The sequence below is a fragment of the Carya illinoinensis genome, chromosome 5 (genome assembly GCF_018687715.1).
Source record: "Carya illinoinensis cultivar Pawnee chromosome 5, C.illinoinensisPawnee_v1, whole genome shotgun sequence".
Lineage (NCBI taxonomy): Eukaryota > Viridiplantae > Streptophyta > Magnoliopsida > Fagales > Juglandaceae > Carya > Carya illinoinensis.
This window is the reverse complement of record NC_056756.1, coordinates 33438662-33451757: the sequence shown is the minus strand read 5'-3', so window position 1 is coordinate 33451757 and position 13096 is coordinate 33438662. Positions and strand designations below refer to the sequence as shown.

The 13096-nt window shown below is 37.2% G+C and overlaps 2 protein-coding genes and 1 non-coding gene across 9 annotated transcripts; all 3 read right to left on the bottom strand.

Annotated features, from left to right (window-relative positions):
- Nucleotides 1–6185, bottom strand: LOC122311729. 7 transcript variants are annotated; one of them, XM_043126369.1, is made up of 9 exons: nucleotides 5934–6185; nucleotides 4695–5060; nucleotides 3748–3781; nucleotides 2277–2501; nucleotides 1899–1988; nucleotides 1300–1365; nucleotides 1111–1202; nucleotides 912–959; nucleotides 1–524 (listed from the first exon to the last, which is right to left on the bottom strand). In XM_043126369.1, the coding sequence occupies exons 2-9, from the start codon at nucleotides 5018–5020 to the stop codon at nucleotides 407–409; spliced, it is 999 nt and encodes a 332-aa protein (XP_042982303.1). In that variant the 5' UTR covers nucleotides 5021–5060; nucleotides 5934–6185; the 3' UTR covers nucleotides 1–406. The 7 variants fall into 7 exon arrangements, with proteins under 7 accessions (XP_042982303.1, XP_042982306.1, XP_042982304.1 ...); XM_043126372.1 differs by having other exon boundaries at nucleotides 4695–5049; XM_043126370.1 differs by having other exon boundaries at nucleotides 5958–6185.
- Nucleotides 6186–6820: 635 nt separating this feature from the next.
- Nucleotides 6821–11711, bottom strand: LOC122311728 (CRS2-associated factor 2, chloroplastic). Its single transcript, XM_043126367.1, has 6 exons — nucleotides 10931–11711; nucleotides 10701–10828; nucleotides 9786–10011; nucleotides 9178–9305; nucleotides 8811–8955; nucleotides 6821–7746 (listed from the first exon to the last, which is right to left on the bottom strand). The coding sequence occupies exons 1-6, from the start codon at nucleotides 11589–11591 to the stop codon at nucleotides 7334–7336; spliced, it is 1701 nt and encodes a 566-aa protein (XP_042982301.1). The 5' UTR covers nucleotides 11592–11711; the 3' UTR covers nucleotides 6821–7333.
- On the bottom strand, nucleotides 8436–8541 carry LOC122312029. The gene has a single exon (XR_006242943.1). It is a non-coding gene; the product is annotated as a U6 spliceosomal RNA (small nuclear RNA).
- Nucleotides 11712–13096: the final 1385 nt, after the last annotated feature.

Genomic DNA, 13096 nt, shown 5'->3' with positions numbered 1-13096 from the left:
TAAACCCTCAAAATCAGAGTTTTCTTATGGAAGAGCAGCAATAACTTTACAACACAAAGTCTTTATGGCTGAGTATAATTGAATTGTTGTAAAAATTTTCAATGTCTTGGTGGCTTTTGCAAGCATAGTTAGTACAATTGCGCCTCTAGCGGAGACAAAAATACATGTATGATGAATTTTATCCTAAAAGAATCAACTATTTATATACCAATTTCTTTCCCATTGCCACCTGATGTAATTGAGCAACGACCGACCTTTGCAGCAACTCACTCAGAGTAAGAAGAATGAATTACTGATCTTCAAATATGAAATGGTTCGGCCAGGGTGGCGTTGGCCCTTGTATTCGGTTAACTAGTGCCCTACTAACATGGCTGAGTCAGGGCAGTGTAATGCCTGATCTAATTCCTCACCTACTACCCTGATAACCATCCGGGAATGATCTTGACAGCAACAAGTGCTTCACTCTAACAATTAAAGCAAATATGCCATAGCTTGGTATATGCATCAAACCCACTCCAAAGTACCTGTAAAACGACAATGGCAACAAAAAAAATACTATCATGAGAAGCAGTAGATATATCTAGGTCAGCTTAGTTTCAACGGTTGCAATTCCTAAAAGTTGCCAACTAAAGCTTGACAAAATCATAGAACAGGTAATGCCACCCATCACAATGAATAATCATATTACTGAGGCAAATTGCTGACATTTTGATGGACCAAATATGAGTCAATTAGCAATAGAAATGTTTTCTTCTTAACTTTATTTAGTATCCGTTTCTGGAAAATAGCATGTCTTTCTATGTTGGGAGTCATTTTTTTTTCCAATGGCCATATTTTCATGACGAGTAAAGTGAAAAGCTTTCGTGCAGAATAAGGTGGTTCAAGAATGGTAGTAGATCATGACAGCATACCATAATGGAGCATACGGAGATGACAAGTCCAGAAATGGATATGGCCACCTGTACAGAAATGAGATGGAAAAGGTGTAAATGCAATGCAGAACAACTACTCACACAAAGTGATATTTAAAATATATATAAAAAAAAGGATAACAACAGTAAAAATAAGATTATAACAATAACTAATTAACAGAACAGGGTAAATATTTACCATATGGAAACACAAGCATGGATGATCCATTGGAAAATGACAAATATACCCGTCCAAAGCACAAAATATGCTATCCGAAACACTGGGAATCGCTGGAACAAGGAGATATATAGTTTTCATTTTGAACTGATCATAAGGATATTAACATAAGTGAAGAGAAACTGCTAAAATCATTGAGGAAACCCTTACCAAGCAATTTAAAATTGTCTCACCGAGGAGGAGAATGGCATTGATTGAGTGCATACTAACAATCAACTGCAGTTTAAAGGCGAATACACTCATCAGATGGAACCAGTTGTGATATAAAGAAAAATTCAAGTCATATTTGGGAGAACAACAGGTCTGATGATCGTGACATTGGCATGGAACTGCAAGCACTTTGATGTAAAAGAAAACTTGCTAAATTGCAGGAACAAGATATAAAAGAAAACTTGCAACTGCTAACTTCCCCAAAATTTTCTCCTACCCACTACTCCTTTTGTTGCTTTCAGTATTGATAATGGGAAGAGGGCAGAGAATTCTAGTTGCAAGTTGACTTTAAGATCCAATGAAAATGTCAAGGCTCAACTCTGACTTAAGTTTTTTGTTCAAGCAGAACCAATCAACTCAGTCTAAACACTTCCCAAATGATAAATATATATAACTGTCATGTCTGAACCCTCTACATCAACCTTAATAAAGCCAGAAACTTGGAGAAAGGTGTCAAGGTTTTGATCACATGTACAGCGACATATATGGTTTAAACAAAGGAAGCAACACAGCAAGTGTGATATTAAGTTTGTACTTACAAAATCTAAATCATAATCTTTGGCTGTTAGAAAGGGATAAAGAATAAGCCAAAATACGCAATCGGTGAGCACCACAGCACCTGCACACATCTGTAGGTAGAAAATAAAATTCAACAGACTTTCTAGTCCACCAAAGCCAAAAATAAGCACAATTTAGCGTTTCCCACTACTATTTAATAGTGGGAAGATGCTGAAGAAATTTATGGAAAGTTGGAACCTTTTTCTCTGCTAAAGACAGATAATCAAGATTAAAATAACATCTAAAGGATCAAAATGAATATAATATATGTAACAATAGCTACTGAGAAGACAAAATACTCAAGAACCAAACAAGTTTAAATTCATTAAAAAAAACTGTGGCATGTAGAAAACAAATACCTGAAATATGATTTGAAAGATATAACCCCATACACCTGCAGTATGGCGGGTGTGAGATTCTTCACTGGTATCTGAAGTCTTGTACATATTGGACATATCTGCACTTTCCCCTAGTGTGGGGGCCATATAGGTTCCTCGCTCTGCATCTAAACTTGCATGATAAGCTGCATTTCCTCCAACTTTGTTGCGCTTGCAACAACCATAAATGGAGAGTGAAGACCCAAGCTACATATTAAAGTTGAGAGATTAGTAACTTATTGGTGGTGCACAAGCAAAATGGAGTTCCAATAGATTTTGAAACATTGACAGACAGATGGTTGTTGTGTTTTTCCATGGGAAAACTGCACAGCCAAGTAGTGATATCAAACATATGTGGACAGGATTCTCCCCTCTATAATAAGTTGGAACATTTGGGTGAGAAGATGCCAAGCAAGAATGGAAGGGAAGCCACAAAATCTGGAGGGTATTTTTATTCAGGTGAAGATGATGATAGACTGATAGTTGATGTTGTGTGCATAATAACTAAGGTGAAACAGATTTCTGGTTTTGACAAGAAGATCTTTCAGCAATTGGGATACTGACAATAGAGGTTCAAAGGCCGAAGGTTAGAGTCCAATTCTGGAGGAAGCTGGCTGGTAGCAGGATTAAACTATGTAGATGGCTGTTGTTTTGATAACCCGGGTCCTTGTGAAGGTGGAGGTGTGGTGAGAAATGAAAGGAGGCAATTCTTGGTGGCCTTCTCTGCTTGATATGGGGAAGGTACCAACACTGGCTGAAATGAGAACCATCCCAGAAGGCATTCAGCTGTGCATTTGACTAAAACTGCTAGGAGGTTGATTTTGGAATTGGATTCACAGGTGGTGGTTAGTTGGGTGCAAGGAAAAGGTTGCTGTCCATGGTATTTCAGAGCTGGGTGATCGGATCAGAGATATGCAGAGGGCATGCAACTTCTCACCTCAACATATATTTCAGGAAGTTAACCAAGTTGCAGACAGTTTAGCCAAATTAGGAGCACTAGGAGAAAATCGCTTTTATTATTGGAACAATCTACAATGAAATGTGCAAGGTGCTTTGGTACTTGATAGAGCTTGGCTTTCTTACATTTGAAGTAAATGAATTTCTTTTTGTCTAGGAATAAAAATTTGATAATGCTTTTGCACCTTGGTTTTGGGTGTTTATACTGTAACCCCTAAGGTAAAGAATTGTAACTATGGTATTCCTCCACCACAACTGAGGGATTATGGGGTACCGTCGTCTTTTTATATATATATATATAAAACAAACGTGGACAAGAATATGAATTGAAAAGAACGGACAATTGGTGAAGCATTCCAACAAACATAGAGAGAGAATAATGTCACCATTTCATCTGTATCAGACTTTAGACTCCTTTTAAATTTGATCACAATACAAAGTTACTAAACTGTTAAAGCAAGGATCTTTATGAGTACTCAAGAGTTAGAAAATGTACCCCAAAATAGATTGTGACCAGAGAAAATGTCCACCTGTTGCCAATGAAAAAATCACAAGAAACATAATCAGCAAAAGTGGCATTTTCTTTTATTCCTCTGATCAAACTTGATATTTAACAGCTGCTTATACAGATACTCCCTTAATGAGAAACCAATCACAAGACCTTTCCCTCCCCGACATAAGCTCCCGTTATTAACTAAGACAGAAAATATATTATGTTCCAGGGGTTTAAAAAAATCCATGGATTGAAGCTGTGCTCCATTGAAGTGGGTAGAAGTATACCATCCTCTATTTCTAGCATGCTGAATAAAGCCCCCAAAAAATTTAGGTTGTCTGCTTGGATTTTGTAAGAAGAGAAGAATAATGTAGATTTAAATACTAAAGCAGTCAAGAACATTGTTTTAAATACCTTATCGGTACTGGCCGGTATATGCCGTACCGGCCACTGGTCCAGTACAGGTATTATACTTGTTTCATACCGCCCCAAATACTGGTCGTACCGGCCTACATACCGGCCGATATTTTGGCCTTTTTTTTTTTCATTTCTTCAAACTGTAAACTCATTTTTTTACCCCCAATTTAAACCAGGCTATTTATAATTTATATATATATATTTATATATAATTTATTCATATATAGACTATTATTTTGGAATATAATTTTTATATATATTTATATATATAATTTATTGATATATCGACTATCCCGAAACGGTACCGATAGCGAAATATTTCGTTCCAGTACCTTGACCGATATGACATTCGGTATGGTATTCAAAACTTGGTCAGGAATCAAATGGTGACATCCAAAATATTATAAAATTTTGGAGGAGACTTCTTTAAAGGAGGTTTCTTATTTGAGCACAGCACTTTGAAACCTATCTTACATGGAAGTATACCGAATTACACAGATGAAAGATGAACAGATGGGCAAAGGAGGGCTTACTGAGTATAGAAGTAAAAAATGCCACCTCCAGCGACAACAACATCAGCAATGAGCAATGCCAAAAGCACAATGAATGAAATTGTTCTGTAAGCAAGCAGCCAGCCAGGATGGAGTCCTTTGAGACACGTCTTCCAGGCTTCATCTTCAGACAAAGACACCACTATTTCTCGCTGGTTTTCTCTCCTGCCAGGTCTTCGCTTGCTGAAGCCTTCATATTTCCATATTAGAATTGATGCCAGAACCATTGAGGCCAAAATCCATAGTGCACAGAGGAAGAACCTCCAGTTCAACCAATAACTTGGAGTGTTTGTATCTTCACTAGTCATGACAGGCTGCCAAGTATGGGTTGAGGATCCTGTCAGGAAACTAAACACACCATTATCACTTGCTCCACTATTCATCATATTTTCGAGTTTAATTCCTAGAGCCATATGCTGGTATAAAATGGCAGGCTACAGCATGCAGATGGATGATGGCACATTTCAGGGGAGAAAGGCATACAGTTATTGTTTTATTGTTTAGGAGACAAAAAAAAAAAAAAAGTGGGAAAAGAAAAGAAGTGCGTGTGCCTTGTGATGGAAAAAGAAATGAACTCGATAAAAGTTCCGTTTGACCCTCCACCCCCCCCCCCCCCCCCCCCCCCCGGCGCCCCCCCCCCCCCCTTCAAAATAAAAATAAAAAAAGAAAGAAAAGAAAAGAAACTAGATGCTAGAATGCACAAATAAGATCAAAGTTTCCCAATTGAAATATACTGTACCAAAATTGATACGGCCAGAACCAAATAATTCAATGAAAAAATAAAAAAGAACAAATTTCTAGATCAAAACCGAGTTCAAAAAATAAATTCGGATGAAAAAACGAAGTTACAGAGAGACAATTTCCCGCAAACACTTCGATTACAACCAAGCTATAGAGTTTAAAAACTTGAAGAACCAGCAAATCTACAAAACAAAGTATTCCTATACGGATAGAAACCCAATACTCGAAACTTCAATCCCCATCATTCTACACGGCAATCAAATTCAACTAACGAGCTAGTAGTTTATCGTAACAATCATTTTTAAGTTATCCAAAATTCGTGTTACACAAGTAAGGAACAAGCAGAAGAACTAAGGACTAATATATAATATGGGTTATTGTCAATATTACTAAATACTACAGAGATTCCTTTCTTTAGATTGGTTTCACCCAAAAAATACATTGAAACAAGAAAAGAGAGAAAAGAAGGTCTATTCCTACGAAAAAGAAAGGTATGGCACTTCCGGTTTTGCCAAATGAAATGCAGAGGACAGAGACGTCAATGCAAAAGAAGATGCTTTGCTTCTTCCTTTGCTGCAATCGATCGAGAGAGAGAGAGAGAGAGAGAGAGTACGATAACAAAAGATGGATGCGCTTTTGCTGTGTGATGGCGCAGACTAACTTCTTGGATTAGAGAAGATTCAGTAGATAAGACGTCGAATGCACTTTTTTTCAATGAAGCGTCACGTGATTTCATAAAAATAAATTGATATATATATATACTAATATCTATTTTATAATAAAAATAATATATATTATCAAATCACGATATTTATAAATTTATTTTTAAAGGATTTGGTAGGAGTAAGCAATTTGCTGACAAGAAGCAAACCAAAGACAGTGAGAGGACCACCCACAGAGAGAGAGAGAGAGAGAGAGAGAGAGAGCCTCAGCATCAAACTGATAATACCAACACAACCACTTCTTTGTTCTTTCCCTTCACTTGCGTCTGTCCTTTCTTTCTTTCTTTCATTTTCGTTGCCGTAGTTTCTAGACTCCGGTTTGGCTCCATTTCTTCGGACACGTGGCTTTAATCTAATGGCTCAGTTCCAACTCAATTCCTCCTTTTTTTTTTTGATAACATCAGAAATTTCCATTCATCATAAAACAGTTAACAAACAGCCAAAAGCAATTACATGTCATTTACAACCAATCTTACACTACGATTATTATTAACATAAATATTGTAATAACATTTCCTAAATTTCAACTGTAAAAAACATGGGAGATGATCCAAAGTGCAATTTTTATACAAAAATAATTGGTCCCAAAGCCACAAATTAGTCAAACTGCTCATAAATAAATAAATAAATAAATCATGCTGAATATGAAACAAAACCAACCAACCTAATTTATTAATAAATGGCGCATCCTCTCACCCATAAACAAACAAACAAACATTTACTTTTCCTCCTTTGGGTGCCTTTCTTTCCATCCTCCCTTTTGACTTCAAGGTTGGATCGACTAATTTTTAATACAGAGGAAGAACATTCACCCACCCCACCAATATTATAATCTCATTAATTATAAGCTGGGAAAAGAAATGCTGCCATAGAGATTTTCATAATCTACAAAGATACACACTTGGGCAAGTGCAACAATTCCATCTTCATTGCATAGAATATTTGATTAGGCAACACCATGTGATCCAGCCACGGATGAAGACAACAAGACAGTCCTGTCAGACATATCTATACATTTCCATATTTTCGTTTTCTACTCTTCCCTCCAAATAATGTCTCGCCAATCTTGAGCTACCAAGCTCCTCATTTTCTTCTAGTAAAAAGTAATCAACTTCGCAACCCCACTTTTGTACGTTTGTGAGATCCTTCTTTGCAATTTCATTCCCATCTGAGCTTTTCTGCTATCATATCGACAGGTAAGGAACCCGGTGGGACTGATGAGTCCACATCTTCAAATGAATCACTATCATAATTTACGTAATCGTCGTCATCACTATCACTGTAGATTTCATCTTCGATATAACCGTCACTTTGAGAATCATCTTCAGATTCTGCTACTGAACTGCTTCTTCCATCTTTGCTCGACAAGATTAATGCTGGATAGGAGTGCTCTGTTGCCTGTGAAATACCCTCAAATTCCTCGACCTTTTTGAAAAGAGCATCAGGACCAAGATTAGTTTCATCCAGCAATAAAGCTTTGCTGGACTCTATTGCATGCTTCCACAATGCCATCATTTTAGGGCTAGTCCTCACCGTTTTCGCATCAGCATCAATACAATCATCATCTTTGCCTGCAAAAAATTATGAAAAGTGAATATTAACATTGACAATCATCTGGTCACAATATTATCAAACAGCGATGGGCAATTGACGAGATAACCACAATATCAATCATTAACTGCCTACTACTGCTGGGGAAAGTTAATCTTTTGTGGACTGGAGATTACTTTCCTATTTTTGGAACATATACCACATTCAAACCAACCTCATAACCAGGCCCCCTAGTTTTATTTTTTGGGGGAAAGCAGAGAGGGGGGTGGCCCCTACAAGCTAATATTATGCCACTCTTAAACTACCCAACTAATTGTCTAAAATTTAAACCCAGGTTAACGTGCTATGTTTAAATTTGCAATTAGGGGATGAAAACAAAAGAAGCACATGGATTACTTATAGCCCAGCATAATGCAGTTCTTGGTACTGCAATTTCAAGGAATCCACTTCTCTTGCAGCACTTGGTTAGGTCCTGTTTAACTTTTTTCCAAAAGAAACAGGAGGCAATCAGGTACCTGCCTTGTGCAAAATCATTTCCTATCCAATGGCCAACAAAGGCTTCCTTGAAATTGGAGTGGAGATATCTTCTTTTAAGTTCTTTAAGATTCAGTCATACGTTTAATTTATGCAAAGATCTACCATCCACAACACAGTGAGCACTATGAACACAAAACTTATCACACTTTTCCATCATCTTTTTTTGATAAGTAAAAATTTGGACCATTTCTTGATTTGTGCATGTCATCCTTGCGCAGGGGTCATGCTAATCTTCTCTGTATCATTCCAATTTTATCGGCGTATGTCCCTGAAGGGACCTTTTCCATCATCTAGAACCCATCTCAGCAACATATTGTCTTCCTATGATTATGACATCCAAAATCGTGTGCCTTCCTAACTGGATATTATTTGCTACAATTTGATGTTTGCACAATATCATCTTTTATCAGAACTATGACAATGTAGCAGGCAGTAGGGCCCTAGACTTGCATGTCTGCACTTTCAATTACCGACCAAAAAATTATAGATACAAAGGAAAGTTGTGCAATCACAATGTCGCTCATCATGTCCCTTCTCTAGTGCATACCTGAAGAATTGATATCACCTGCAATCCCACATTCCGAGGGCATTGAGGCTAAAGGAGCATCTTGGTACATTGATTTCCAATCTCGTCCCCTCCACATTAGTATTTGTTCATTGTCAAATGATAATAACACACAAGGAACCAATTCCTGTCCCGTGTTGAGAGGACAGAAGTTAGAAAACAATCTTGAAGCAACAATAAACAAAGTAAACAAAATCAAACAACATTCACAACAAGCATTTCCTACTAACTAACTGTTTGAATGCCTAAAGGGGCCATCATCTGGTGCGATGGTAAAGTCTTTGGCTGCAAAGCACAAGGGCGCAGGTTCAAGTCCTGAGGAGTTAGAATAAGAGAAAATGTTACATACCTTAAGCTTAGCACCTAACTTCTTGTAATCACTTGCGTGCATCCCTCTGCAGTCAATTTTCACTAATGGACTTCCTTCAAAAGCATTCCTAACATCTTTCACCAGGGTGATATATACTCCATTTTTTGCTGCAATGTGAAAGAAGGAAGAAATAGTTTTAATTGACTAGGAATTGAAAAGAACAGAACTTGGGTGTAGATCACGCATTTATACTTTGTCATATTTGAAACTCTTAATCTCCACCATGATAGCAAACCTAAAGAAAAATAACACCTTGCAGCACACACAAGCAACGAACATTAAGCAAATGGCTTAGTATAGACAAAGTACGTATAAGTGTGAGAAGTCATAATTAAATTCAGAAATTCAGAACCCATATTTAAACTAATGATATTTTTCTGCCATGAGACTAAACATCAATGGATTAGTCAATCCTTAGTTCAACCTAGTTCTGCTTATCCAAAAAGCTTTCCTAGATTCCTTCACATCCTATGGCTCTAGCTACTTGAAACGGATAAACAAACAAACCATGAATCAAATCAACAAGAAACAACCTTTCTGACAAGGTGACAGTTCAAAAGAATGAGTAATAGTACTGGTGAATTTACCTAATTTACATATTGGCAAAAGTTTCTCTCCCTGCTCTCGAAATTCATTAGCTTCGGCTTTTGTAAGTCCTTCTGGAGCTTCTTGGATAAGTTTTGGGTAGACTGGAGTAGCTGGTTTCCAGAGCATCACTGGGTACTGTGGACGAGTGCGATAATTGTAGTTTCTGCCACGGAAAAGATAAACTACACCACCAACACGATGAATGATTTTTCCCCCAGTTTTTTCCTGTCATTATAAGGAAAACTTGAGCACAAAGCTAGAGTATTCTTTAGTAAATTAAAGTAAAGTAGATTGGAAATTTAGTCTGACCATCCCTTCAAACTCATAAGGGAAAAAAATTTAATGACTTGTTAGCAAATTCTAAGACATCAAGATTTTAGAAGCATTAAAAAATCGGCCTTTTATACAGTGTTCTGATAGTAAAAAAACTCATTCATGCAGGAGAAATGTCTCATTTGGCAAAATGAAGAAATTAATTCAACTTAGATTAGAAATAGAGGCAACTAAGGCGATCTAGGTGTATCTCTTCATATTCTACAAAAGCATTAAACACGACTTCCACAAAGGACCGATTTAATGCAGCTGCAGGGCAATCTCAAATAAACTACAAACAAATACAATAGTGGTTTCAAATGGTTAGTACAATGTGCTATTGTTCAGTTAGAACAAAGTGGTGTGATGGGGACACAAAATATGTAGCCACATTCAGCAGCCTGTTATAGCTTGTGCATCTTGAGCACCCACAATCCCATTACATCTCTCAAAGGTGTAACGGGATTTTATGAAATTCTCTTTCTTCGAGACCTAAATTCTCTTTCAATTGCCTTCCTTGTAAAGTAAGTTTTAATAAGAGCTAATAAGCTAGTAAAATGAAAAATGAGGAAAATTAGAGAATGGTAAAGATATGTAATAACCTCAAGATGACGGCAAACGTTATTCATATCTACAGTGGGAACCCCTTTACAACGAACTTTACAAACGCGCTGCCCCTTCCAATGTGAATGTATCAGCTCCAACATGTTATGCGTCAACCCATCCCTTCCTAAATCCATCCAAATTTAAACAAATCTTATTCAGAAATTTACGAACGTAAACAGAGCATCAAACAGCGTAGCAAATAGGAATAATCCAACGGAAAACTTACCAAGATTGACCTGGCGGTTATTTTTCAAGTGGGGTTGAATCAACATTTTGATCTCCCACTTCTTCAGAGGCTCTCCAAGTATTTCCTCCCTCGTTTTCCCATCCTTCGGATACTTTCCCAAAGGAAGCGGGCCCGGCATTTCCATTTGCTTAGCTCCCATCTTCCCCAGTGGCGGAGGGTTGAACGAGTCGAAGAGAGGAACCTTTTTATCCTTCTTCTTCTTTAATGGGGCTTTCCCAGTCCAGGGCCTCGGCATAGTCGGCGGGGCGAAGGGCAGGAAGGCGGGCTCGCGGATGGCCAGGGGCTTGACCTTGGGGGTCTCGGAATAACTGTACTGGAACTCGAAGGGGGCTCCGGGGAGGAGATAGGAGACACCGGAATCGCCGACGAGGACGGAGCGGTCACCGTCGGAGGCAATGACACCTTCCTTGACGGGCTTGAAGTATTTCGTGCGGCGGTGGAGGGTTTTGAGGGCAGGGTTGGTAGGGGGCTTGGGGGAGTTTTTGCGAGGAGGAGGAGGAGGGTATTTGGGTATAGGGATGGGCGGGGAGGGAGGAGGCTTGGAGGAGGTCGGGATAGAGTGGTCATTTGGGGGTGGTGTCGAAGGGAGAGAGGAGAAGAGGTTGAGGCCTGGCAGTGACGACGCTGTAATAATTGCCATCGACAATAGAAGCTCTCGGAAAGAGAGAGGCTTCTCTGCATATATCTGTACAGTGTGCAACTATGGATAATGGAGGGAGGGAGGGAGATGGCTACCGAGGACGACACGGGGCCAGATATTTCTGAGTCTACTAACGAGAACTAGAAGTGACAGTTACGCGAGGATCACACGGTGAACGACTAGCGTTTTGACATTTCCTTTTTTAACTAATCTAATTTCATTTTCATCTCATCTTATCATTACTATTTTCTTAAATTATCAAATAAAATAAAATTAATAATTCAATTTGATAAGCACCATGGTGGACTAAATCTTAAAAATCCATTGCAAGTTTCAGATAAATCAATCACAAAGTCAAGAATTAAAAAGATCAAAAAAATAATACAATAATTAATACAGTCCACTTGGCCCAAGTTTGTAAATTCATCGAGTAAAAGACCAACATTCAAGATGGATTTAAAAGAAGAAGAATCAGCTTTAATCCATGTGATACAAATTACAGAGGAGGGCGGCATAACCTAGTAGTTTAATGTAGACCTTTTATTTCATTAAGTATAAGCGTGTAGATCTATTTTATGTTTTTATATTTAATTCATTAAGTAGACTTCTTTTATTAGTTATAGACGTGTAGTTTAGAATATTTTAAGCTTGAAGATGTTCAGCCCATGTCTTTTAATTAACGAAGGCCTTAATCGGCCTTAGGATTTCATGGAGGGTTTTAAAAACAACTTGTAGCCACATTTTTTAAACATGTTGAACATAAATGAAGTTTTTCTTCATAGAGAATTTTTAGTTTTCTGTACTTGTTCTTAATTGAACTAAGAACTTATAAAAAACAAACCCTTTGTGACGTTCTCACCTAATATAGGTTCTTGAAACAAGATTTCAACGAGTCTAGATATTCTTGATTTGATTCTTGACTTTCTTTAGGAAACTTTCAATTTGATTGTGGGTTCAAGAGATTTCAATCTCACAAGTTCACATTATTTGGTATTCAGAGCTTAGGCTCCAAATTAAGTCTGATTTATCATTTTTAATTCTTGCATTTGAGTTTTATCTTAGACGTGTTCTAAGGTTTTCTATTATGATATGCAATTCCGTCTTCATTCTTGTTAATTTTGTGTATTTGAATTCAGATTTGTGACTTTCACAATTGATTACTCGTGTACTTGACTCAAGAATTCATATCTATGAATTCTTTAATTGATAACACGAATCTTTACTTTAATTTCCAGATCTGTAATTTTCATATCTATAATCTTTGCTTTGATTCCTTCTATTTTCATTTCTTGTTGTTGAAATCTGATCAATCTTTTTTGAAAATTGCACTTATTGTTGCTGTTTGTGTCCAAATCTATATTAAAAAAAGATAGCGTATTCAAAGGTTTCTGCATAGTTATAAAAAAAATAAAGAAAGAAAAAATAAAGAAAAAAGAAGAAAGAAAGAAAGAAATTTTAGAATTTGCTGTTTGATATAATTTGTAATCTAAAAATTGAAATGATTT